This window comes from Geotrypetes seraphini, chromosome 19 (assembly GCF_902459505.1).
Source record: "Geotrypetes seraphini chromosome 19, aGeoSer1.1, whole genome shotgun sequence".
NCBI classification, from domain to species: domain Eukaryota; kingdom Metazoa; phylum Chordata; class Amphibia; order Gymnophiona; family Dermophiidae; genus Geotrypetes; species Geotrypetes seraphini.
In genome coordinates this window covers 4,234,371-4,262,041 of record NC_047102.1, presented here as the reverse complement: position 1 = coordinate 4,262,041, position 27,671 = coordinate 4,234,371, and the positions used below count along the sequence as shown (strand labels likewise).

The 27,671-nt window shown below is 40.8% G+C and overlaps 1 protein-coding gene across 2 annotated transcripts in view; it reads left to right on the top strand.

Moving 5' to 3' along the window:
- PRMT3 (protein arginine methyltransferase 3) overlaps positions 1-27,671 on the top strand; it is a 91,825-nt gene that overhangs the window by 20,714 nt on the left and 43,440 nt on the right. For both annotated transcript variants that reach the window (XM_033928475.1, XM_033928474.1), the window contains exons 6-9: positions 652-796; positions 3,883-3,948; positions 8,673-8,794; positions 13,063-13,162. In XM_033928475.1, coding sequence (XP_033784366.1) covers positions 652-796; positions 3,883-3,948; positions 8,673-8,794; positions 13,063-13,162 — 433 coding nt within the window. The remainder of the gene's footprint in view (positions 1-651; positions 797-3,882; positions 3,949-8,672; positions 8,795-13,062; positions 13,163-27,671) is intronic.

Genomic DNA, 27,671 nt, shown 5'->3' with positions numbered 1-27,671 from the left:
CATTTTAGGTAGTGAGACCTAATTACTGATAACTGGGGGTTACCAGTAAAACAGCCTGTATTTAACTTCCCCAGAAATGCATTCTTTTACCACCTCTTTTACAAAGGTGCGATAAACGCTAACACGTGCATGTTATCCTATGGACGCGTTAGCGGTTATCACACGTGTTTATTTAGCGCGTGCTAAAACGCTTAGCGCGCCTTTGTAAAAAAGGGCCTTAGTCTGCAAATTGGAATTTGGTTTTATTCTTTAAAAAGCTCCCCAAAGATTGAATAAACATGGTCATAAAGAAATCAAACCCTCTCCACGTTTAAGCTAGGTTTTTCCTTTTTTATTGTGCCTTTGCGTTTTTGCCCAGACAGGCTGAGAACTTTTCAGGTCCTGCTCTTAGTTTTGATGAATAGCTTTTTAAGTGAAAGTATTTAAACATAAGCCTCTAGTCTCGAAAGATGACCTACCAGTGGCATGACTCTGAATTTCCCATCCGTTATTAGAAGGGGAAAGTTAGCATGCAGATGTTTTCTTTGTCAGCAGAGGGCGCTGGAATGTGGCTTAACCTTCTTGCACTTGCTTTCAGTATTGCACCATCCCTTTTCCTGTGACCACGGTTCAGTAAACTTGTCTCAAGGGCATGTTTGACATTGATTGCAGGCAGTTTGCGCAGGATTTTGTGCTGAATGCAGATGTCAGGACCAGCATGGAACCTGCCAGCTCCATAGTGGGCCTCGGTGAGGATGAGGATGGCACCTATTTCGGCTCGTACGGACATTATGGGATACATGAAGAGATGCTGAAGGTCAGAGCAACTGTACACAACGTCCTGACGTGGGAGGGTTGAGGAAACAGGAAAGAGCATAATTGATCCTGTTTCCCTGTAAACAAGCTCAAGTTCTGCACTAAACACTGACCTTCTGAATTTAGACATTTGCAAATACATTATGAGAAAGATCTGAGTTTTAGAATAGACATTATTGGGTTAGAAACAGTAGGACTTGATTGAAATATTAAATTAAGCTGCCTCGGGATATATAAGGTCAGGCTAATGCTTCTCTTTCTTAGAGAAGCTAAGGTGTGTTTTTCTTGCAGCAATAATCTAGTAGGTGACAGCAAAAAAAGATCAGTAAAACCATCTAGTCCTCACAGTTCAATACATATCACATTAGTACCTGGAAATGCCATCTGTGGTTGCAGAGGTAGTTTGTGGAGCAGCCTGACGATCCTGCTTTCACAATGAACACAGACTTGTGTCCTGAAAAAATTATAAGGTGGTTCCGGTGTGAGGTTGTGATAATTCAGACCCCAGGAAGCCTTGTCTATGTGCACAGAAAGTTGATGTAGGCTGTCTCCAGCGGGACCTGGCGGCAGTCATTCTGCTAGTGGCGCAGGGTCATGCTGGAGCTCGAGAAGCTCGTGCGTGCCTATGCGCCGCGAGCCCCGAGCCTGGAAGGAGGTGTGCAAGGCAGGAGCATATACTGCTGGATCACCAGGGATAATTGGCGGGGGGGCCGGGGGGATGTTACAGAAAAGGTACTGGGGGGGTTACATAAACCCGCTTGGTGGAGCGTCTGAAGTGATGTTCTCTAATCATGGCACATAAGTATGTGGTGAATATTTTTATATTTTTTATAACAATGCAAAGGCGCCTTTAAACCTGAGAAGAGACAAGTGGCTGTGTGCGGCAGAATTACATCTCAGTGCTGCAGTATGGGTTCTTTGATACAGCCTTGGCGAAACGCGTCCTAACCTAAAGCGTGTTTCTGAACCCCCTACAGTTCACCTCTCAAATAAGTTTTCTTTTTACTTTTTTGATTTGCATTGCTTTTTTATGAGGCATATTGTGTGGATGTATAGCTCAGAGCGGATATCACTTTTTGGATAAAGGGTCTTGAGAGCAGTTTTAGCAGGGTTCCACCTGATCTGAGGGTTTGTCTCCAGACTGGTCTGGCTGAAATGAAAAGGAAGTAGAAATTAGTTCTTACTTGCTAATTTTCTTTCCATGAATTTAGGCAGACTTGCCAAGAAATTTGGAAGCCCCCTTAAGGGAGATTAGGATAGAGATATCTACTGAGCTTGTTATAGGAATACTGGAGAGCTGAGGTTTGCATGGTCTCTTGAATAAGATGACATCACCAAACCATTTTTTGTCTCCATCTGCTGGTAGGGAGGGTATAAGCCCATGCATCTGGACTTAAGGAAAGGAAATTGTCAGGTAAGAACTAATTTTCTTGAGAACCATTTAGGGAGTGGCATTTGAAAGTAAGATTGCTTGAGACACTTAGAATCATTATGAACCTGCACAAGGAATAGCTAACTGTGAGACGCTGAGGGTGGATGCCCTGCAACATAGCTGCAATAGAGATGGTGAAGCTGAGGATATGGGTGTTTATTAACAGGTAACCCTTACCAGAATGCGTTTGATTTGAAATCTTACGTGTCCTAAATGCTGGTTGGCCATTCCTTGTTTATTTTTTAAGCAGTAGAGCTTTCAAACCCCTGTTTATATGTCTGAGATGATTTACTAGCTGGCTTGTGGCTGCTGTTTCTATGCATCATTTGCTGTTAGACTGCTTCTAGAAAGGAATCAGGATAATAAATCAGTCATTAGGTGTTTGAGTGGTTTGCATGAAAGGGAAAAATACAAAAAAGGAAAATTGAACAAAAAAGTACAGCTGAAGTCACAGATGAGCAACTGCTTGTTTGAAAGATCTTGCGTCTGTCATTTTAATATATTACCACTTCAGGGGTTCATGCTTCAGATCCCAAACTTCATTTAGGTTGTATTAGCTTTAATTACCATTGGAGGTCATGCAGAGATGATGGAGGGAAAAATACAATTGCAGCAGATAGTGCAAGTTTTAGAAAAATAAACCTTTTCTGGAGCATTTTTGCTCTGCAGAATGGATGTCGATCCATAGTCATCTTTTTTTTTAGGTTGTGTGCAAATAGCAATTTCTGTGTGTTTCTGTACATTTTAAATCAGCAGACTTTCTTTTAGAGAACATTGGGGGAAAATACCTTTTTAAACCTGTGAAGTTGTCATTTTTTCTGGTTTTAGTTCTGGTTAGTAAAGTATTTTATATGGATTTGGATTAAATATGGTCCTATTCTTGGTTGATCTTTTTTTTTTCTTTTTGTGAAGTGTTTCCCTGACCTCCTCCTCACCCTCCACTACTAAGAACAGAAAAGGAAACAAACGAGAACTAAGGATTTGTTTCAGATAGGTTTTGTTTAAAACACCAAAAGTGTCCTGTTCGAGTGTACCTCAACCTCTTCTCGGCTGCTTTAATCATTTTTTCCCCCAGAAAAGGTGGTGGACAGTAATGAGTCGAGTGATAATTTATTTAGTACTCCTCTGCTAATTCTTCCAATTTTGTAACGAATGTTGAGCCTGTGCACACATCCACATACCCCATGCCAAAATTATTTAAAGAGAGGCTTACATAGACCAAGTATTAGGAATTCTCCTGTGACAGATGCAAGATAGGACTGAAGTGGAAAAAATGCCACCTAAGTAGTTGGTGCATCAGAACTGAAAATTAAATAAAAGATTTATGGTTTGAAAAACTAGCCATCACAAGGAGACATCCTGTCCAAATCTCTTGTAAATCTTGTTTTTGAAATGCCTTCTTTTTAAATGGTTTAAGACTGACTAAAAAGATGACACTATGAACTGTCAAACTTTATTTTACAAATTTTTATCCCGCATTATCTTAAAAGGTCTAAGCATATTATAAAAATATTTTTTGCATAATTACTGTATATAATACAATGGCAGCATTAAAACATGATACAACCTAATCTATTTGAAGAACTAGACCATGTTAGCAGTGGTTCATGAAGACTGAAAATGGACTTACTTATACATTTTTTTAATCTTTCCAGGACAAAGTACGCACAGAAAGTTACAGAGACTTCATGTACCAAAACCCACATCTCTTCAAGGACAAGGTAGATTGGAAAAGGTTAAGACTGTTGTGTTTATCAGAATGCAGCTTGCATTGTGCAGCACTGGCCATCCCTGGCTGGGTTCCTGCAGCCCTGTGAGCCAAACGCTGCTCTGACAGGATGTGATTTAAAGAGCTTGAGCTTTTGTTACATGAGAGAGTGTCTTCCAGCTGCTGGAGGATGCGGCAGGCTGATAACAGAAATACTGATCAGCGTTGTCTTTGTTCTGTATACTCTTTCCTCTAGTGCGTATGAATTATGATGACACAATGAAGTTAAACCTTTCTTCATGGTTTTCTTTTAATAAAGAGAAAAATCTAAGGGACATGATTTACAGCAGTTTCAAGTGAATTTTCAACCGCTGTGTGAGTCATTAGTCAAAGGCACAGAATAATTCTAGATGCTAGAATTAGCTGGCAGCCGGTTTGTCTGGTAGGCCTCAAATACGTGTAAGTCCTAGCAAAAATTCAGCTACTCATCTAGAGAGGTCTGTCTGGGAGGTTGTGCAGCTGATCTCTAGCAAGTTAACATGCAATGCTTAGCAGAATCACAACTGCTCATCTAGCTGGGTCTGTTTGGGAGGCTGGGCAGCTGGTCTGTCATTCAGGTTACATGCAAGTTCTAGCAGAAATGCAGCTGCTTAGAAACATACGAAAAATGATGGTAGATAAAGGCCAAATGGCCCATCCAGTCTTTCTGTAAAGAAGTATTTCCTTAGATGACTCCTGAGCCTATCACCTCTTAACTTCTTCCTATGCCCTCTCATTCCAGAACTTCCTTTCAAATGAAAGAGACTTGACTCATGTGCATTTACATCATGTAGGTATTTAAACATGTCTATCATATCTCCCTGCTCCCGCCTTTCCTCCAGATTGAGATCTTTAACTCTGTCGCCATACGCCTTATAATAAAGACCACGCACCATTTTAGTAGCCTTCCTCTGGACCAACTTCATCCTTTTTATATCTTTTTGAAGGTGCGGCCAACTGAATTCTACACAATATTCTAAATGAGGTCCTCTCTCCCTATGCACCCTAACATCCTTCTAGCTTTCGCTGTCACATTTTCGACCTGCTGATCTAACTGGATCAGTCTGGAAGGCGCTTGGAGGCTGATCATTCTAGTAGCATATCTCTTTAAGTTATTACATAGCTTTTCATATACTGTATATTGGAAGGAACAGGGTGCAGGGTGTGAACTAAGTGGCAGATCTTGTATATTTTTGCCCCTCAGAGTTTGTGTCGGGGCACTTTCTAATGAAGATATTAATCCATCAAGGTCAGAATGAAAGGAAGCTTTGTTCCTCACATTGTTAGCAGAGTTTTGATTTCTTCCGTAGGATGACATTGTAGATGATGGTAAAAAAAGAATAGACCTTTCCACTCTCTGTGTAGGTACATAAAAATTGCCCTGCTGGGTCAGACTAAAGGTCCATCTTGCCCAATATCCTGTTTCCAGCAGTGGTCTGTTCAGGTCGTGTTCCATGCTGCTTACCTGGGAGGGGTACTTTTTAAAAATTATTTATAAAATTCTTTTTTTTTTTTTTTTTTTTTTTAAAAATAATTCCGCATATCATATGCAGATTACAAATTATTCAGATACTCAAGCATTTTTCCTTAACTGTCCCATGAGCTCCGACTCTATCTAATGTACCTGGGGCAATGGGGATTAAGTGACTTGCCCAGGATCACAAGGAGCAGTGCGGGATTTGAACCCACAACTTCAGGGTGCCAAGGCTGTAGCTAACCACTGCACCACACACTCCCCATGGGTAAAACAGGGTTAATCCTAAAAACAAACAAACATTACAAACTTACCACCAGGGTGTACAGTAGGCACAGAACGTATTCCTAGGAAATCAGTGGTCTGTATCTCTCGGAGGTCCTGCTGAGATTTGAGCACCGCATATGACCTTGATCTGTTCCTTGTTTCCTTTTCAGGTCATTAATTTTGTTAATGTAATTGCACACCGGGGTTCTTTTCTGTGAGTTATGCCACACCTCCTATTATGTAGTTCAAGCTGGAAAACATGCAAGTCTCATGTCAGCCAGGTACACTGAGTCGCAGAATTATTTCCATTACAGTTCAGCCTCATCTTTTGATTCTGATTCATTGCACTGAACTTTTCTATTATTTTTAAAAAAGGCTAAGAACCAATAATCCCATGTGGATCCCTCCTGGTGGAGGGTGGTGGAGACTAGAACAGTATCTGAATTCAAGTAGATCTCTAAGGGAAAAGTGCATGGTCTTTTTATCTGCCTTCATTTTTCTCTGTTTTCGTGTCTCTAAGCACCATTTTGCCATTTGCTTTAACTATTTTGCCATCTTTCAACCGAAGTTTGTAGTCTGGTAAACCAATAAAGATTAAAAGTGAAGCTTCGTACCAGTTTAGTCCATGACTTTGAGAGAGTGGTTCTTTCTATGAGAGCTGGAGTTTATTGGTGATGATGAGCCTGGCTGGTAAACGGAAGTGATGTTCGCATACTGTGTCCACACCTACAGTGAGATTCTAAGGTAGTTCCCCTTCTGGTCACTGTGTGGCCCTTCCAGTTTACTTTATAACACTCCAGCCGTGCACAGCTGATGCCGTAAGAGTTAATAACATAAGAATAGTCTTACTGGGTCAGACCAGTGATCCAGCTAGCCCAGTATTCCGTCTTCACGGAGGCCAATCCAAGTCACAAGCACCTGGCAAAAACCCAAATAGTAGCAGCATTCCATGCCACTGATCCAGGGCAAGCAGTGGCTTCCCCCTTGTCTGTCTCAACAGCAGACTGTGGACTTTTCCTCCAGGAATTTGTCCAAACCATTTTAAAAACCAGCTACATTAACTGCTCTTACTACATCCTCTGGCAACACGTTCGAGAGCTTAACTATTCTCTGAGTGAAAAAATATTTCCTCCTATTGGTTTTAAAAGTATTTCCCTGTAACTTCATCGCATGTCCCCAAGTCTTTGTAAATCTTGATGCAGTAAAAAAATCGATCACCTTGTACCCGTTCTACACCACTCAGGATTTTGTAGGCTTCTATCCTATCTCCCCTCAGTCGTCTCTTTTCCAAGCTGAAGAGCCCTAACCTCTTTAGTCTTTCCTCAAACGAGAGGAGTTCCATCCCCTTTACCATCTTGGTCGCTCTTCTTTGAACCTTTTCTAGCGCCACTGTATCTTTCTTGAGATAAGGAGGCCAGAACTGAATGCAGTACTCAAGGTGAGGTCACAGATAAATCTTTTAAAAGTTATTCATAATTTATGATCAGTTTGCACACTATAAGTTTCTCAAGGTATGTCTTCGTCTGTATAGTTTGAGGTCTTGCTGCATTTCTTCCTGAATCTCAATTGAACAATTTAAAAGTTCACTTAAAAGTTTCCTTTTAGTTGACACTTTCGGGAATTAGTTTAGCATAAATCCGTTGATTTACTTTGCTCCGTCAGTAATACTGTGATCTTGAAGAATAAACATTTCTAGATAGCAGGGTCCCCATCCCATAATGTTTTTTCCTTTCTTATTAATATGTAGTTCTACCCTTTTCCCCACCGTTTCATGTATGATGCCTATAGTTAGTCCATTGTATATACATCGCTGTGAATTTGTTATAAAAGCGTTTTTATCAAATTTTTTTCATTTTTTATTTATTCATTTTTGAATCCTTACAACAAGTGAATTAAACATATTATAACCAATTTTCGTATATCACTTGTATTTACAAATAAATCATCTTGTAATATAGAATAAATACCCCCCTTTTTATCAATATTCCTAATTCCATATGATATACATTTCCCACCTCTCCCCCACATATCTACTACCCATGTGCTAAGATATCTGATCATTAGAATAATTAGTCAATGGTTCCCAAATTTTTTTAAAATTATGAAGATTCCCTTGTTGTAACGCTAACACCTTTTCCATCCATGTGACAAACTGAATTCCACCAAAATGTATAATTTAATTTAGTATAATCTTTCCAATTTTGAGTAATTTGTTGCATGGCGACCCCTGTTAATATTAATAATAACTTGTTATTGTTTGCAGAAATCGGACTCTGAGTTCTCATTGCTGTACCAAATAATATAGTGTCATATGAGAGTCCTACATGGTTTTCTAATCATTTATTAATTTGGGGCCAAATTAGTTTCCAAAAAGCATTTACACAGGGACAAAAAAAATTAAATGATCTAATGTCCCAACTTCTAATCTACAATGCCAGCATCTATTAGACCTAGTACTATCTATCTTTTGCAAATGCGTAGGGGTCCATAAAACTCGATGTAACAAAAACATCCACGTTTGACTCATAGATGCTGACCTTGTAGACCTTAACCTCCAGGACATGTAGTTTTTATCAAATTTTAATAAAACTTGAAACTTGAATAAGAAATGCACATCAGACCTTCAGAACTGTTTTCATCAGAGCTATGTTTCTGCATTTATATGTTTCTCCTTTTAGTGGGTTAATCAGAGGCAACAGAGGACCAGCATTTAAAATTTTTGTGACTGCTTTTGTGTGGTTGTTCTGGTTCTGAAGTTTGCAGACTAGTCAGATTGTCTTCAGTGTGTGAAGGTTAGCTATCTCTGAATTAAGAGCACACACTGGATGATCATTGCAGTGTTGGGTTTGTTGAGATTCTCTAGGTTTTAAAGAAATTTAGTTTAGTTTGTTTCACTTGCAATTTTAAAAATCCTAAGACAAAGGAAGAACAAAAATGCAATTCTTTCGCTGTTTTAGGTAGTCCTGGATGTTGGCTGTGGGACGGGTATACTTTCAATGTTTGCTGCAAAAGCCGGTGCAAAGAAGGTCATTGGAGTTGATCAGTCTGAAATCATCTACCAGGCCATGGATATTGTTAGGTGAGTGACGTTTTAAAAAATGTTTGTTGAGTGAAAATGAGCACAGCCTGTACGGTTGTGAATTCATCATACTTTTTCTTTACGAAGGGAGCAGATCCTTAATTATCCAAGTGGACTGAACAGTAGGTAGAAGGTCAGTTTTCAAAAGGAGTTGTTATAGGTAGAAGTGGCTCCTACGTGAATAACTCTAGCTGACTCGGTTAATATGTTGAAAATCTGGGCAGGGTGCTGCAGCTGGGAGTTACCTGGGCATCGTTGGTGTTCAGTGGCAGGTGTGCAGTTAACGTAAGATAGCAGAAAAGGCTTCCCTAAATTAACCAGGTAGCTCCCTGAGTGAACTGCCATTGAATCCTGCTAGGTTTTAGGCGGGATATAAGTCTGTTAAATAAAATACGTGGTTAACAGCCACTGGCAGCTGTCCCAGACACAGATATTCACTGGAGGTAGCCAAATGGGGGTCTGCAATGGATATCTGGGCTTAATTCAGCCAGCGACAGTCAGCTTTTAGGTATGATCTTTTTACTGAGTAAATAGCATACAACAGCATCAAATATAATAGAGTAACTTATTGCTTTGTTCCAATTTACATTACGTAAGAACATACGAGTTGCCATACTGGGACAGATCAAAGGTCCATCAAGCCTGGTATCTTGTTTCCAGTAGTGGCCCATCCAAGTCACAGGCACCAGTCAAGATCCCAAAAAAGTAAAATAGATTTTATGCTGCTTACCTCATATTTATAAGCAGTGGATTTTCCCAAGTCCATCTTAATAATGGCTTACGGACTTCTCTTTTAGGAAACTTTTTTTTAAACTGTGCGAAGCTAACTGCTTTTACCACATTCTCTGGCTATGAATTCCAGAGTTTAATTACATGTTGAGTGAAAAAATAGTTTTAGAGCTGTACCAATTAGCATGTTGAATGTATTTGTATGACTTACCTGTGCATGTCATTTTATTGGGTTTTGTCTGTTTAGTGTCCCCTGAGGAAGGTGTTGTTTACACGCCGAAACTCGGATCCGTGTTGGGACCATCTGCTTTAAATAAAGACTGCTTTTTTGGCTGATAGGAGGACTCCCTTGTCTCTTCTTCTTGTAGTGCTATTCTGCTACAGCAGGAATTCAGGGTTTGCCGAGAACTGGAAGCCTTTGTTGCAGTGGACACCAGTTCAACCATTCCTTTAGCTTTTCACCCCCAACGTTTTGCCTCTCTCTCCCCTCTGCTGCTGATCTTTTCAATTATATTCTTAATGGGATTACTCCTTTGCCTTGAAAGTCAGGCAGAGAGAGATTACGAGTGTAAGAGATAGCAGGAAAGGGACAGAGATAAGCTTTGCACCAAAGAAATAAATTTTACTACCATGAATAATGATTCTGTCCTCAGTAACATTAACTGCCATGATTGTGGCACATGCAGGAAGATTGATAATGTTAGGAGAGAAAATGGAAAAATCATTAAAACTTCGAGAACTGTTTAGTCCATTAAATTGTCCTGTGTTTCTAGATCCTGCAAAGCAGAGCAGTGAGAAGAAAATATACCTTCTGTTCAGAGCATATATTGCAGAGCGGCTTCTGCATATGGGAATGGCAGATCACCGCAAATGTGTTCCTTCTATAGCCAGCTTATGTCTAGTTTCACAGTATTTGTGACGCTTTAGTTCCTGTGATTTTGCAATTGACATTTTGCAGAAACGCTTCACCCTCCTTTTTTTTTCGTGTTCAAATCTTTGGTGGCTGTAGGTCGACGGGTACGGCAGACAAACCTAGTTCAATACTACCGCTATTAATTTGTTTCTATAGTGCTACCAGATGTATGCAAATATGCAAGAGCCAGTCCCTACTTGACCGAGTTTACAAGGATTTGTGTTGGGATGGATCATCTTTCAGATAAGCTGCAACTCCCCTAACTGTATCCCCCTCCCTGGCATCCTGTAAGCTCTTTCAAGCAGGGACGGTCTCCATCATGACTCTGTACAGCGCTGTACAGCACTTCCTAGGAAGTATCTTATTAAGCAGATGAACTTCTGCTTGCGTGTTCGGCCACACGGTTTAATAAGAACCCTAGGTGAGGACAGAACCTTTTGCTAAATAGTTCATCTTTTGTTCCTGTGGGGCCCTGCAATACCTAGTGTACTGTTACTACTATTAATTATTTCTCTATAGTGCTACCAGACGTACGCAGCGCTGTACAGAGTCACAAAGAAGACAGTCCCTGCTCCAAAGAGCTTACAATCTAAACAGGATGACGTGGATTCAGTTAAGGGGAACGGTTAATCTACTGGTTGGGTTGGTGGGCAGTGGGGAGTAGGGTTATGGACTGAAGGCTATATCAAAAAGGATGGAATCCTTTTGTACGTCCTGGCCATCCAGAATGACATACCTGTTGCACTAGAAAAAGAGATTATAAGGTTCTCACCTTGCTAATATCTTTTCTGGAGCCCTTCCCTATCAGTTATCTCTACCTGTCACTTAGAAAGTCAGTCTAAAACTGTAATTTGAATGCCAGTCAATCTTAAAGGTATGAAGAATTATCTATTACTATAACACATTGGGGTATTATTTGAGCTTCATAAAGATTTCTAATTAAAAAAATGAATGCTATAAAACAAACTAAGGCTGGTACCGGGCAATCCTGCATGGTTTGTGTCCCATATATGGTGATTTGTTTTAGGATGATCTCGGGAGGCCTTTGATAGAAGCTCCAGTGACAGGTTGGTTAGGATAGGCTGGAATGGGCTTCAATTGCAGCTCCAGCACTGGGAACCTAAAGGCAGTACCAGGCAGACTTCTGTAGTCTATTGCGCAGAAATATTAAAGAAAAGACAATTTAACCAAGAATGTATAATGTGTGTGACTATGGGGCAGGCTGGATGAACTGTTCTAAGAACATAAGAAGTGCCGCTGCTGGGTCAGACCAGTGGTCCATCATGCCCAGCAGTCCGCTCCTGGCCCATAGGTCAAAGACCAGCGCCCTAACTGAGACTAGCCTTACCTGCGTACGCTCTGGTTCAGCAGGAACTTGTCTAACTTTGTCTTGAATCCCTGAAGGGTGTTCTCCCCTGTAACAGCCTCTGGAAGAGCGTTCCAGTTTTCCACCACTCTCTGGGTGAAGAAGAACTTCCTTACGTTTGTACGGATTCTATCCCCTTTTAACTTTAGAGAGTGCCCTCTCGTTCTCTTTTATCTGTTGTCACTTAACTGTATTACAGTGTTTCTGTTTGGCATGTTTGGTTCGATGTTTTAATTGTTCAATGGCAATGTTTAACATGTTTGTGTTTTCAGAGCAGAATAGAATTGTAGTTTGGGAAGTTTCCATACCCCTCATTCACATGTGTGTCTATATGGGACCATCACCTGCTTTGGTACAAACTGAAGGAGGCAGCAGAGCCCTCTAGTGAAGGAGGAGGGATTCAAAAGCTGGAGTGGATTTCTTCTGCACAGCTCGTGAGCATGGGGATATTACCTGTCAGTCCAGAATGACACGCCTTCTACTAGAAAAGGTATTAGCAAGGTAAGAACCTAATCTCTTTAAAGTTACTTAGCAAGCTCTCTGTAGAAATATGGATAGGAAGGACCACATCATATTTAAGCTCTGCCATTCACAAATGAGTAGTTGAAAAATTTTTTTTAATACATACAATAACTAACTTGTAAAATCAGTGCATGCTAACTGTATTCACCATATGTCTCAGCTAGCTACGAAATCAGGAATGCACTGGATTAGGCTTGAAATATTCTCTGTCATCTTCCTTTTTCCCTGGGCACTGTGGTATCTGAATGTAGAGAAGTGGAAGAACTGGCAATGTGATTGATAGCACCTGACTTCCCAGTAATAATTTAACAAGAACTACCGGGACGAGTTGATAGAAAGGCACGCTTTAACCTACTAAAATGAAATCAAGATGCCACTGAAATGCATTATAAAGTCAAACGAAGATGCATCGTGAAGGGCAAAAGCAAAAAAACATGTTATCTTTGATAAAAAGGGGCATTATATTAACAGGCTTCACAAGAGTGGCAGCATTTTCTGCAACCTTTTTAAAGGTAAATTTCCAAGTCTCATCTTGGCTGAATCCTCAGTTTAATTGTTAGAAAAATAACTTTTGATTGAATGTAGATGTATTGATTTGGGTTTGTTGCCTTTATTTTTGTTTATTGATTACTATATTTAATGCTGAAGGTTTTGTGTACCACTTTTGGCTGTTTGATTAAATCAGTCAATAAATTAAACTACTACTTATCATTGTATAACATTAATTATTTTTTTCAGGATGAATCAGCTGGAAAGTGTAATTTCTTTGGTCAAAGGGAGAATTGAAGATATAGATCTACCCGTTGAAAAAGTGGATATCATCATATCTGAGTGGATGGTAAGATTTGTCATAAATGAATTCTTCTTTTACTTTTCATGTCTTTTCTCCTTAAGTTCTAATGTGATTTTTAAGATGTTCAAGAGAAGTGGTGGAAGGGGAAGTAGTAATTCCCAGATTCTGTGTTATGTGAGGGGGATCAGTGGTTGTGTTTTCTGCGAACCCACAAATAGTACTACATGATCTGTAACCCTATATGGAGCCCAGATTTGGGTGCAGTTCCGAGATGCATGCATGACTTAATTGTCTAATGAGCTGTTGACCATCAGTAATTCTTGATGTTTTATTGGCACAAATTACAGTTTGCATACACATCTGGCTATGCACTGTTGTGTAGGGTCAGAGGCATTGTTAAGTTATGTGCAGCGTAATAGAATAACGGGTCTCCATGCTCAACTTGGGCGCTAGGATTTCCACCAGGTTTCAGCAGTTGTAAGTCTGCTCAGAGTTGGGCGCAGGAAGCTGTACTAAGCTCTGTTCTGTAAAAGGCATATGCCAGATTCTAATAATAGCGCTGTAAGTTAGGTAGGTTAGACATCTTAATGCCATCTAACTTGTTTTCATTGGTTCAATCAGCAAAGTAATTGAGTGCGTCAATTAAAAACCAATTAAAACGCTATTTTAAAAAAATGGAGGCTCCTCCTAAGGGTGCCTCCAAAACCTGTGCCATTCTCCAATCTAAGGAGGCACTTTTTTATTTATTTAAAAATGTATATTCCGCATATCCGACAATTCTATGCGGTTTACAAAATAACATACAGTGCTCAGTGACTCCCCCCCCCCCCAAAAGATTTGAACGAACAACTGTATCTGCTCTGCAAAAGCCTAGTGGAACTCCACACAGGTGTCTTAAGTAGCCTAGTGAGTGGGCTAGAGAAGCATAGCAAGGAGGACCCAGGCCCATAAGCCTCTCTAGCCACATTTATGGTAGATAGTATGAGCCCACCAAAATCCTAAAAATAATGGAAAATAGCACTTATGTAGAACAATACACATCAGTATTGTTGATCCCTTACACTGTAGGGCTTACTATGCGGCCTCAGAGATGGAGCCTACGCACAGCAACACAATCACAAGCTGAGATGATCCGCGTAGATATAATACTCCTGCTCCAATCATTGGCCAATAAATACTTTTTTTACTTTTTTATGCTATTTTTTTAAAGCTACTATAAACCCTTCACCAAACGTTATTGAAGATATAATGCGTTTCCAGAAAATCTGCAGACGGACATGAAGGTTTAAAACTGAGGTTTTAAAAAAGACTCCCACAGTGAAGACTATTCAACTAAAAGATAAGTTGTGTGGTCTAGTTTTTCAAATTTAGACAATATGCACAGTATTTACTGAAGATTTTCTGGAAACGCATTATATCTTCAATAACGTTTGGTGAAGGGTTTATAGTAGCTTTAAAAAAATAGCATAAAAAAGTAAAAAAAGTATTTATTGGCCAATGATTGGAGCAGGAGTATTATATCTACGCGGATCATCTCAGCTTGTGATTGTGTTGCTGTGCGTAGGCTCCATCTCTGAGGCCGCATAGTAAGCCCTACAGTGTAAGGGATCAACAATACTGATGTGTATTGTTCTATATAAGTGGTATTTTCCATTATTTTTGTGATTGTTACATATACCGCTGGGTTGTATGATTTTAGGTTTCATACTAGTACCTTGCCCCCACCAAAATCCTACCATACTGCCATACAAGTGCTACCTGCAGCCATAAGGGTGGTGGGTATAGTAGGTTTTGGAGGACTCGCCATAAATTATAAAGGGTTTCTGGTGAGATGTACATCTGGCACCCTTTAGGCCAAGTTCATACCAGTGGCCTTTAAGGTGCCCCACTGCTCCGTTAGTATGTCTGTGGCCAGTCTATTAGAATGCTGGCCTCTTCCATGTCCAAATGGTCTGCATTTGGGTGTTTCTAAGTTGGATGTTTCTGTGGTCAAAAATGGACGTTCTAGATGTCCCAACGGCCTAGTCATCGAAGTAGATGACTTTTGAAAAAAATATTTTGGACGTCTGCATTTCCAGTGTCTACCTTTCACGAGACCCAAATCACAGTTACCAGATTCTAGGGTCCACCTTGGGGGTTGGCGCCTAAGGAAAGGATCTGGGTGTCATCGTAGACAATACAATAAAACCTGCCCAATGTGCAGTGGCGATCAAAAAAGCAAACAGGATGCTAGGCATTATTAAAAAAGGGATGGCTAATAAGACTAAGAATGCTATAATGCTCCTGTATTGCCCCATGGTGCGACCTTATCTGGAATATTGCATTCAATTCTGGTCTCCTTAACTCAAGAAAGATATAGCAGCACTGGAAAAGGTTAAAAGAAGAGCGACCAAGATGATAAAGGGGATGGAACTCCTCTCATATGAGGAAAGACTAAAAAGGTTAGGGCTCTTCAGCTGGGAAAAGAGACGACTGAAGGGAATTATGATTGAAGTCTACAAAATCCTGAGTGGAGTAGAACGGGTCCAAGTGGATCGATTTTTCACTCCGTCAAAAGTTACAAAGACTAGGGGACACTCGATGAAGTTACAGGGAAATACTTTTAAAACCAATAGGAGGAAATATTTTTTCACTCGGAGAATGGTTAAGCTCTGGAACACATTGCCAGAGGTTGTGGTAAGAGCGGATAGCGTAGCTGGTTTTAAGAAAGAACTTAAAACCTTCCTTTTTAAAGATGCTTTTACAACATAATTTTAGTTTTAGTATCATGTTTTCTTATATGATATCTGTGTTAATTATTTCCTTTTGTGTTTCCCCTCAATGTTTCTTCTTTACTTTATGAATTGTAGTTCATCCCTCCTTTCCCATGCTTATCATTGTTAAAATCATGAGTTTTTAACCATTGTTTAAGTAATTGTATGTACTGTATTGTTTGTTTTATTTTTTATATGTTTAATAATTGTAAATTTTAAAGTGTACATCGCTTAGAATATTTGATTAAGCGATTGATCAAGTCAACTAATAAACTTGAAACTTGATTTGGACAATTTCCTGGAGGAAAAGTCCATAGTCTGTTATTGAGAAAGACATGGAGGAAGCCACTGCTTGCCCTGGATCGGTAGAATGGAATGTTGTTACTCTGGGGATTCTGGAATCTTGCGACTCTTTGGGGATTCTGTATGGAATGTTGCTACTCTTTGGGTTTTGGCCAGGTATTAGGGACCTAGATTGGCCTCTGTGAGAGTGGGCTGCTGGGCTTTGGTCTGACCCAGAAAGGCTATTCTTATGTTCAGCTTTCGAAAATGAATGTTTCTGTGCTTTTGACTTGGGACGTTTAGCGGGAAATGCCCAATTCGGGCTTAGACGTCCTTTTCAAAAATGGTCCTCTTTATGTATTTTCTATTGTAGTTGTGTGGAAAACAAACAAATTTTTGAGTTCTTTAAAGCTGGTGAAATATAATTGGTAAGATGAGTAGTATGATAGGATTTTGCTTTTATTGGGCTTCCAAAAAAACCTTTTGTGTCTTTTATCTTTACATTTGAACTGTTGAAAAGTTATATGGAAAATTCAATCTATGGCTCACTTGTTCCAGAAAATTACTGCTGATGCATAAAGTGTGAAAATGTCTCCACGTCCTCAGGCATTTGAATCCCTGCTCTTTTCTTTCATGTTTTGTCTGCGTGGCCTGGTTTTGTGCAAAAGGTTTCTACAGCTGCAAATGAACTGCATATTAAATTTTGATGAGAAATGACACACACACAAAAAAACTGCATGCAAAATCATTTTCATATGCTGGTTCGGGAAAAAAAATCATAATTGATGAACTCATTTGAATATTTTGCATGGCAGCAGCTCATTATTTATACATTTTGAATGAACTATCACAAATACTATATGTAAAATACCAAACTCTGATTATTTTGCATGGTTGCGCATTGCGCCATTATGTCAGAAGCATTGCGATTTAGTACGGCGACCTTCTGGTCTGTTTGCGGGCTATTAGCACACACGGTAATAATCCTTGTTCCTTTGTTGCAAAATCCTTCTGCCTCATGGAACTGAGTAAGAAACTGAAAGGTCTTTATGAGATGAGATTGCCAACTGGATCCAGATTCGACCAACAGGGTTGATCCAGTCCTAGGTTTACTCTGTTGCATGCATGGACTTGTGGTCCTGATTTCCCCTTTGCATTCCCTAAAAAAGCAAGACGACAAGTCTCTGCATGAGTAGGTTTAGAATGATGGAATTGTGGGACTAGCATGTCTTATTTTGCTTTTATGGTTTGAGGAGTTTATTATGGGCAATGGCGTAATTGGGACTGAATGGTCCCCATGTCCATCTTCTTCCATCTCTCTTCCCTTCGTCCTTCCCTCTCCTTTGCTCTGGATCTCTGATTCTCTTCCTTTTCCCTTTGTTTCGGGTCTCTTTTTTTGCCTTCTGCTTTCCTCCCCCATGTCCAGTATCTTTCCCTCTGCTCTCCCACCTAAATCCACCTATCTCCCCACTCTGTCTCCCTACTGCAGATCTGGCATCTCTTCCCTCTTTTGCTGGTCTTCCAAATGTGCAGCAGGTCACTGGTAGAGGCAGAGATGAAAACAGGCTGCCTTTGACTGACCGCACCAAGGCCTTTTTTGAACTGTGTTCTGCCTCCCTGATGCACTGTCCTGGGTACAAAACGTCCCATGTGAAAGGCACTGATGGGGCCAGTTGGAAGTAGTCTGTTTTCATTGCTGCCTTGGCCAGGGGGTAGGGGGCTGTAGAAGAGTCCATGGGGCAAAGAAAGGGAAGGATGCTGCACTTATGTGGGGGAGGAGTGTTGAACTGCAGACGGCCCCCCCCTACCATGGCCAGCCCTGGGCATTTTGCCGAGCTCATTCAATGTCTTCAGCCATTCCAGGCTGTTCTGTTGTTGTTGTTTTTTTTCTATTCTGCCATAGGCTTGTCTTTGTCTTATCCCATGTAGGTCTCTACACTGAACAGAACACTGTCAAGAATTTACATTGTTCAGCAGTAAATGAGAATTGTACTATTCCCCATCTTCCTGAAAACCTTTCCTGCTTACTGTTGAATTCTGTAACAGAAATGGTTCTGTGCTAGAAAGATAAATGTTTGTGCAGTGAAGAATGAGAGAGAGGAGGGAGTAATATTTTAATGGAGCAGAAAGGGAAGAACAGTATGGAACCAGATGAACAGTGTGACTTACTTGAACACTGGTAATAGAAAAGAAATTGAAATTGTAACACATTTTTGCAGTAATCTGCTACTGAGTTTTATGCTCTATTTTTTGGAATAGGTGCATTGGCTTTCAGTTGCACAGATTGACTTGCAAGGTCAGAGCAAGTGGTCCTCTTGGAGGTACCTAAGTTTTACTCCATGTCCTTCCCTGCCCTGCTCCCTCTCCCCAACTGCTTAACTTTTTTTAGTCACAATCTCCATCTGAAAGGGGATGGGATTTGATAGACAATCAAAGTGGTTTACATATTATTTTGTACCTGGGGCGCTGGAGGGTTAAGTGACTTGCCTAGAATCACAAAGAACTGCGGTGGGGTTCAAACCTGGTTCTCCTTGTTCTCAGGCTGCTGTGCTAACCGTTAGACTATTCCTCCACTCTGAACAGCTTGCCTGGTTCACACTGGCTACCTCTGACCTCTAATCAAAGCTACCATTGAGGGAAAGGACCTGGCTATAACCTTCTGCAAGCAGATTTATAAAAGTAGCATTTGTGACCTGGACAATAATATTAATAATAACTTTATTTTTTTCTATACCGCCATAATCTTATGACTTCTAGAGAGCTGGACAATCGGTGAATTACAGAGTACAAATAGCGAAAATATCACTAGACAGTCAGCGAAATTACAGAATACAAGTAGTAAAAATACACCTATTTCTCAAAGTTATCAGTGTGAAGTTATTAAATGGTATCTGCCAAAAAAAATGTGGTTTCTTGTACTACTCCACACTAACAAAAAAGATCCCACTGGGAGGAAAAGGATCTCAGAAACCTGCTTGGTGATATGGAATGAACCTCAACTGAGACTGACACGGTTCCACGTTTCATTTATTGATCCTGAAAAATCTCCCCCTTCCTATTTTCTACTTTATATTCTTTATTTTAATTTACCCTTCTTAGAGAAAGGAGTGCTGCAATTAAAACAATTATGCAGCAGCTTGTGTGATCCCTTGATTTGGCGAAACAGGTCCCGTCGGCCTTTGGCTGCCTGCAACATAGAAGATAGGTAAAGCTGAAGATACATGATATATTGTTCCTATTAAAAATTTTTAAGAAAGATTTAATTGAGAAACACTTTCCTCGTCCAGTATGACCCCCATCACGAGTGAGTTCCATTACCAACTGCTGGAACAGTTCTCCTTGTGAGAATCCAGGATCACCCTACTTCTAGAAGACCCCAATCAATATCCGGCATGTTAATTTTCATTCGCAAATTTGTTGACTAGGCGTAAATTTGGGCATGCAAGTTTATACATTCTAGGGGTAAGTACTTACCCTGTTAACAACGTGTTTAGTATGGATCTAAGACCTGTAAGATCCTAAATTCCTATTTCAGTCCATTATGGCCCCCCTAGCCAGGGTTTCTCACGGTGAGATTAGCATATCTTGTCCGGCGTTATGCTAATTATATTGCTGTACCAGAAAAAGCCCATTTTGGAAGCTCTGTCCCCAAACAGCATATGAGCGCCCTGAGCCCCACAATGGATGCTGGGGTCTGAATCTGAACTGGGTTCCCCAAATGTCGTACACTGTCGTCCCATTTCTTGACAGTCATAACACACAGCAGTGCTGCTAACTGGATTTTAATATGAATCACTTAAAAATGCATGTGGGCTTTGGATGAATGTTTCTAGATATTGCCAGATATCTCATGCTACACCCAGGATTGTAAAAAAAAAAAAAAAATTGGCAATGAAGCAAGAAGTTTTAGCTCTTGGTTCAGCTTTTCATCTTCAATTTCCTTGTAAATGTTTAAGCTAAATAATGAAATAACATGGTTTATCATTTTTAGTTTTCTGAGTAATATGTAGAAATAAAAACATAAAGGAAAAAATAGAATACCTTTTATACTGGACTAACTTAATGTTGTTTATGGTTAGCTTTTGAAGGTGTAACCCCTTTTTCTTCGGATCGGTTTTCTGCACCGTAAATCTAAATCATCTATTGTCTGTGGCTCATAATAGTTAATAGGTGTATAGGTTCCTACCTTACTTAGCGGTTCTTTTCCTAAAGCATGCTAAATATCGCACAACCCATTGCATTCCACGTAACACCAATTCTTTAGTGAGTACAAAATCTGTTAGCATGTCTCAGTTAAAGGACCCCTTAATTATACATTTTCTTTCATTTCAAGTTTTGGATTTCTGTATCTTGTCCTCCTCAACTGTGGGCTACTAGCATTGATGGCATTTTTTTCGTTAAGAATTTTACTTCCTTTGCACGTGTTATTCTGCTATGTTTTTGTGCAAAATTATTCTTCTTGAATATGTTTAAAATTAAAAAAAACAACAACAACAACCCCCCCCCCCAACCCTTTTATAAAACCGTGTTAGTGGCTGCCGCTGCGGTAACTGCCTGAAGCCTATAGGGATTTGAAGGGCTTTGGGGCATTTGGCGCACGGCAGCTCCTAGCATGGCTTTGTAAAAGAAAGGGGGAGGGGACAGAGAAAAAGATGTGAAAACTTGAAATCCCAGCAAACATACTTTGCTACCCAGTGCATCCTGTATTCATGGTCCCTGTGTAGATATTATACGTTGCTGAGCAGACAGAGGACTGTCCTCCACCCTTTGTTAGAATGACGGAATCTCTATCCCAAGATCATTAAAACAAATCTCCTTATGACACCCAAAATAATAGATTCCCAAGAGCTCTGTGCCGATATAAGCCATGCATTCACCTGAGAAATGCAGATTTAAAGCAATAATGTTGATTTCCTTGGCATTTGTGCTGCTTAATTGACTTGGCTGCTCCTTGCCTGTATGATGACATCAATAAAGGTCAAATCTGGACTTTTTTCTAAGAGTTCTGGATGCCTGAAAAGATTTTTTTTACCCACTGAAAGAATGACCTTTTAGTATTTTCAAGCGTTCATGCTTGCGCAAATAGGAATTTATCTGTGCAGACTCTGCTTTTTATGCAGGGAGAGTGAAGATGTTCTTGGTTTATTAACTGGAAATTGCTCCTTTTTTTATAATGTCAAGCGACTCACTATTCCTCCAAGTATTATCATTACTTTAAACCAGGCAGTCAGCCTCAAATTTGCTTTAGGCTCTGGAACCTGGCAGATTTGATAAACCAATGTTTAATAGCTTGTACAGAAGACAAGCTTACAGTGTTAATAACAAACAACATTATTCTGTAGCAGGTCTACATCTGGAGATAGGAATATGGGTTTCTCAAACTTCCACGGCCAGGATCTCCTTTTGGGGATGGTTATTTTCAAAAGAATGTCTGCACACATACATCACATAAAAACATAACATAACATAAAATCAGCCTATAGACCGCATAACCGTGAGGATCTATGCAGTTTACAAAAGATTAACAAATAAAACTTGGAAGAAATTAATTACCCAGAAATCTAGGGAACAAATAAGTCTTCAAATGCCTTCTAAAATCCAAGTATGACATGGATAGGAAAAATAGTTGCTTAAAATCTTTGTCGCAGAGGCGGCCTGATAAGACAGTGTACGTTCGTGATATCTTTTAAACGAGAAGAGCACAAGCTTGGCGGGAGTTTCTTTTGGATTAAAGACTGTGAATACATCTAACAGGTATGAGGGAGCCTGACCAGTTATAATTCTATAATAAATGCAACCAAATTTGAAAATGATGCAGGCCTCCATAGGTAGCCAATGTCATTTGCGATAAAAGAGAGATACGTGATCATATTTTTTCAGACCATAAATTGGTCTCACTGCTGTGCTCTGTCTGGAAATATTCTTTTTTACCCCTGCAAGATAAACTATGGGCTCCTTTAACGAAGGCGCGTTAAGGCCTTAACGCGCAGAATAGCGCGCGATAACCACTACCGCCTCCTCCTGAGCAGGCAGTAGTTTTTCGGCTAGCATGCACTAATCCGGTGCGTGCGCTAAAAACGCTAGTGCACCTTCGTAAAAGGAGCCCTATATTGCAGGAATCTAGGTGTCCCAATACCAACAATTGCTGGGCCAATACTAATCAAGATTGGCTTTTCTATTTATTCTCTAGACCTTTCTCTGTCTCATCTAGTAGAGATATCCAACCCAACCAGTGCTGTAGGGGAGGGGGAGGCTGCGGTCCGCCCCAGGCACCGTTTCGATGGGGACGCCGGCACCCGTCCTCCTTCCCACACCCCTTTCCTCGTACCTCTTTAATTTCCAGGCACGAGGAGTATCATGAATTTGCTGCCCGCGTCGATGTCGGCTTTCTCTAACGTCACTTCCAGGTCCTGCATCTAGGAAGTGATGTCAGAGGGAGAGCTGACATGACGCGGGCAGCAAGTTCATGATGCTGCTTGCAACTGAAAAATTTAAAAGATACAGGGGAAAGGGAGGGGGCAGAGAAGAGGGCAGGAGAGGAGCGCCATTCACCCTCATTACGCCACTGAGCCCAACCATTGTTCTGACAGTGTCTTCTGGAAGCTGGCATTTTTTGAACTGGCCAGTAGGTGGGGCTCTGGAGCATGTGTATGTCAGACTCCCTTCACCCTCCCCTCCTTAAGGAGTAGAAGGTATGTGTATGCGGAACCAGGGCCTCCTGCAGCATATTTCTATTGGGCCATTGAACCAGTTCTGAGTGCTTTCATTTGTTCAACCTAGCTCATCATGTAATTTTTGTTAGGAGTTTGACTGTTAGTTATGCTTCAGTGCTGATGCAAAAAGGTTTGGACATTTATTGTTGCCTGCCGATAGGCACTGCTGCAGTGTATCTTGGAAATAGCGAGCTTTTTTTTTAATGAACTTAGTAGATTGGATGGTGATGCAGCAGTCGAGGGAAAACACAGGCTCATTTCCAGGCTTTTTCAGTTCCTAATAGGAAACCTTTGTGTTTGAAGTTCAGTATTTCAGATTTTTGGTAGAATATGTCCCTAGCAGAAGACTACACTCTCCAGAACAGTTGTTTTATTAGACAGGTCTTGTCAGACAAATCCGATTAATTTATTTGATAGTGTGACCAGAGAGTTGGATTGAGGGCAAGCGTTTGATGTGGTGTACTTAAATTTTAGCAAAGCTTTTGACACGGTTTCACATGGACAATTTACAAATAAACTGAGTGGCCTTGGTATGAGTCCTAAAGTGACTGATTAGGCGAGGAACTGGTTGAATGGAAGGTGAAGGAGAGCAGCGGTAAATGGCGCTCACTCTGAGGAAAGGGATGTTACCAGTGGCACGTCACAAGGATCGATTCTTGGTCTGGTTCTTTTAAACATTTTTTCAAAGCTATATTGCACAAGGGCTGTGTGATAAGGTTTGCCTTTTTGTGGATGATACCAAAATTTGCAATAGGATAGACATGATTGAAGGTGTAGATAACATGAGATGAAGGTGTAGATAACATGAGGCAGGATCTTGCAAAATTAAAGAATGGTCCAGATTTTGGCAGCTAAGATTTAATGCTAAAAGATGCAGGGTCATGCATTTGGGCTACAAAAACCAGTACAATCTAGAGCAGTGTATTGCAAACTGTGCCCCACGGCACACTAGAGATTTCAGGTGTGCCACGAGACACCGGAGAGGAGGAGATACGCCAGTGCCTCCTCCTTGGCGTCTCTCCGTACCTCCTCATTTTCACGACCCCCCATTGGCGGCTGAGGGCCTCTGCGCATGCACGGACATCAGTGTGATGACATCACGCATGCACGCAATGTCATCGTGGCAACATCCGGACACTTCCGGGTGCCCATGAGCCACGGCTGCCAGTTTAGTATGCCATGGCTCGTAAAGTTTGCGAGAGACTGATCTAGAGGGTGAAGAACTGTTGTGCACAAAAGGTTACCTGTACTTGAGTATGATGATATGCGATGATCTTCGAGTGGGTGACCATTTTGTGTAAGCAAGCTTTTTCTTCAAGGTTATTTTCTCATTGTTTCTTCTCTTTTTGTGATTGTACCCCATGCAGGATTGCGGGATGCTGCCGGTAATAGACTTTTAAATAAATAAATAGATCTTAAGGTGGCCAAACCGGTAGAAAAGGTGATGGTTGCCCTTTGGACCAATAGCATCCTGTTTATATCTTTTTGAAGGTTCATCGGCAGAATTGTACACAGTACTCTAAATAAGATCTCACCAGAGACATCCAGAAGCACTATTACCTCGTTTTTCCTGCTGGTCATTCCTTTGTGGGGGAATGAAGGAAAGGGGGAGATGAGAACGAGGGAAACTGGGAGACCTGCAGGGGAATGATATGAGGGGAACTAATCTACATCTGGAATCCTCAGTAGAGCTCTCACTAACCCTAATTTTATAAACCATGAAACCCCCAGTATTACCCTGCCAAAATACCTGGTGCTTGAAAAATAAACATTTAAGATTCCCTTAAGTATATCAAACTAGGTAACTACGTACACAAGATGCTCTTTAGAAACTAAAGTATTTTCAAATGGCTGTTCAGTATTTCATTGATAAAAACATTGCTCAGAAATTGTTTTTGTTGGATAGGATTGGAGAAGCAAATCCTTCCTTTAACTATCTTATGCACCCCTAAGAATTGTTAGCCATGACAAATTTAAGTATATCAAAGAATAGGTAACTTTACCTTTCACCATTGCAGTCAGACTGTTTTATAGATAGTTTCAGCAATTATAATACCTTTTATTTTTGGGTTTTGCATATGCCACTGTGTAAATTTAAAGGATAAAATTCAAGGTGAGCAAAATAGGAGAAAAACATTGCCTTGAGTAGTTCAGTCAGTGGCACATGTCTTGCAATGGGAAGGGTTTGCTTTACAGTTTGGTATTTAGGGTATTTTAAATTTTAGCTGCAAACGTGGGAGATTTTATGGGTGTCAGTTCAGTTGCTGGTAAGTCTGGGAAAGGAATTAATATTCCTCTCACAGACGTGTGCAAAGCAGAGCCTTTTACAGTAATTAATTGTGATTGTGTTAATAAAAGCAAGAGCGGAAAAGCGATCATTGTCAGTGTGGAAGTGAGCGTGCCCCCAGAGCATCATGGGAGCGACTGTCAGGTAGTATAATTCTCTTTCCAGATGGCACCCCTACAGGTGAGGCAGTAGCCTGTGAAATTACATTCTAAATTACACTGCAGATGAGCACGGCACATAACGCGCAGTAATAAACGACACGATTCAGAGGCAAGGACAGTCTCCAGTTCCATGGAGCGGTTCTACAGGCTGGGATGAACAAGAAATGACAGGATTGTCAGAGAAAGGACACTGGAATTTGTAACACACAGCTTGGACATGTGATCGGATGAGTTTCATCTTCCTTCCATCTGAGCTGATAAAGGCTTCATCGGAAATCCCTGAGCACTTTATCTCACTAGCCAAAAATTAGCTAGCTTAGTGGAGGCATTTCTGCAAATGTTTAAATGTTTTTATTTGGGTTGGGGGGGGGGGGATAAGAGCATCATGTGCTTTTAGGGGGTTTCTACTCAATTCGATTTTGCACATTGCCTCAGTGAGTGACGAGCAGTACAGCTCTTGTCTGAAGGCAAATTACTTTGGGATTCTGCTGGTCCCCACTCAGTCCATCAGAGACTGGAGTTCGGAACGTCCTAATCTTAATCACGTTTCCTTCAGAACTTCAGTGATCATTTGCCAAGGGAAAAAAAAAGTTTTAAAAAGAAAAAATTGTACAGTCTAACTCTGTAGACCTCAGAGGCAATTTAATATGTGTTCCTTCGAGTGAAAGATTTCCATATAACTGGGACCAGCTATGCTTAACCAAATGAGGTGTTCTGTCAGTTTATCGTAGCAATCTATTCATCATGTAGATTGATGCAATACTTGCATTTATCCCCCTCAGAATATAGGGAATGGGGGACTTGTATATCGCCTTTTTGTCGCTCTGGCATTTCAAAGCAGTGGGCACTGGAGGATAAAGTGACTTGCCCAGGATCACAAGGAGTGGCACCAGGATTTGATCTCACAACTTCTGAGTGCAGAAGCAGCAGCTCAATCAGTGAGCCACACCTTTGATCTGTCCCAGTATGGCAATTCTTATGTTCTCATGTGATCAAGTACAGGACAATCAAGCTATTGTGACATCACTGCTGAGGTTGGCTCTTAGGCATTGGTGGAATGAGGCATTATGACATCAAAGTACCAGCTCTGGAATATTGCTACTCTTTGGGTTTCTGCCAGGTACTTGGGACCTGGGTTGGCCACAGGGTACTGGGATTGACGAAAGGGAATGGGGACTTGTATACTGCCTTTTTGTCGCTCTGGCATATCAAAGCTGATATTCAAAGTGGTAGGCGAGACAACAAGGAGCAGCACCGGGACTTGATTTCATAACCTCTAGGTGCAGAGGCAGTAGCTGTACCAGTGAGCCACACCTTCCCCTGTGTACGAAGGCTTAGAAAAGTGTTCATTACATGTGGCCCCATGTGATAGGATGCAACATATTGTCTGATCAATGTGTATTAACGAGTACTTTTTTTTGTGTGTGTGTGTGGGTTGGGGGGGGGAGGTTCAAAAAGCCAAGCTTCATCCAGGCAATTTCCCAAAATATCCAGACATATCCTTTGACTGTTGGTCTTGCCATCCATCCCAAGAAGTCTCTCCCTTTTACTGAACTGTGATAAAACTTAGTTATCACAACTTAATGTGTGATTTTCCCACACGGTAGCTGCATAGAAACAGAGGAAAAAGAAGACGGATAAGGGCCATATGGTCTATTAAGTCTGCCCTTCCATGCCATCTACTCTCCCTTTTACTCCCTTAGAGATAATAATAATAACTTTATTCTTCTATACTGCCACAATTTTGCGACTTCTAGGCGGTTTACAATCAAGAGTGCTGGACATTCAGCGAAATACAATAAGTAGATATTCAGAGGAAATAAAGAGATCAGAGACCTCAGGAGGCAATAGTATAGAAATACAATTTGCTGAGCGAAAATATAATATGTACATTTTAGTAGGTAATGTCCGACAGAGATCTAATGTACTTGGTCCAAACTTGCTTGAATTCATATATACCGGTAATCTTCATCACCACCACCTCCACTGAGACGCCATTCCACGAATTCACCACCCTTCCCATGAAGAAGTATTTCCTCAGGTTACGCCTGAATCTTTCACCTTCATCCTAAACCCCCGTGTTCAATGTGACATGGACAAGAGGACATGGACTGAAGCTAAGGGGGGACAAGTCCAGGACAAATATCAGGAAGTTCTGCTTCACGCAACGAGTGGTGGACACCTGGAATGCTCTCCCAGAGGAGGTTATTAAGGAATCCACCGTTCTAGGGTTTAAAAGCAAACTAGATACACATCTCCTTACGAGAGGCATAGAGGGATATGGGGGACTAAAATTACGCCAGGTGTACACCTGGCTGGGCCTCCGCGTGTGCGGATCGCCGGACTTGATGGACCGAA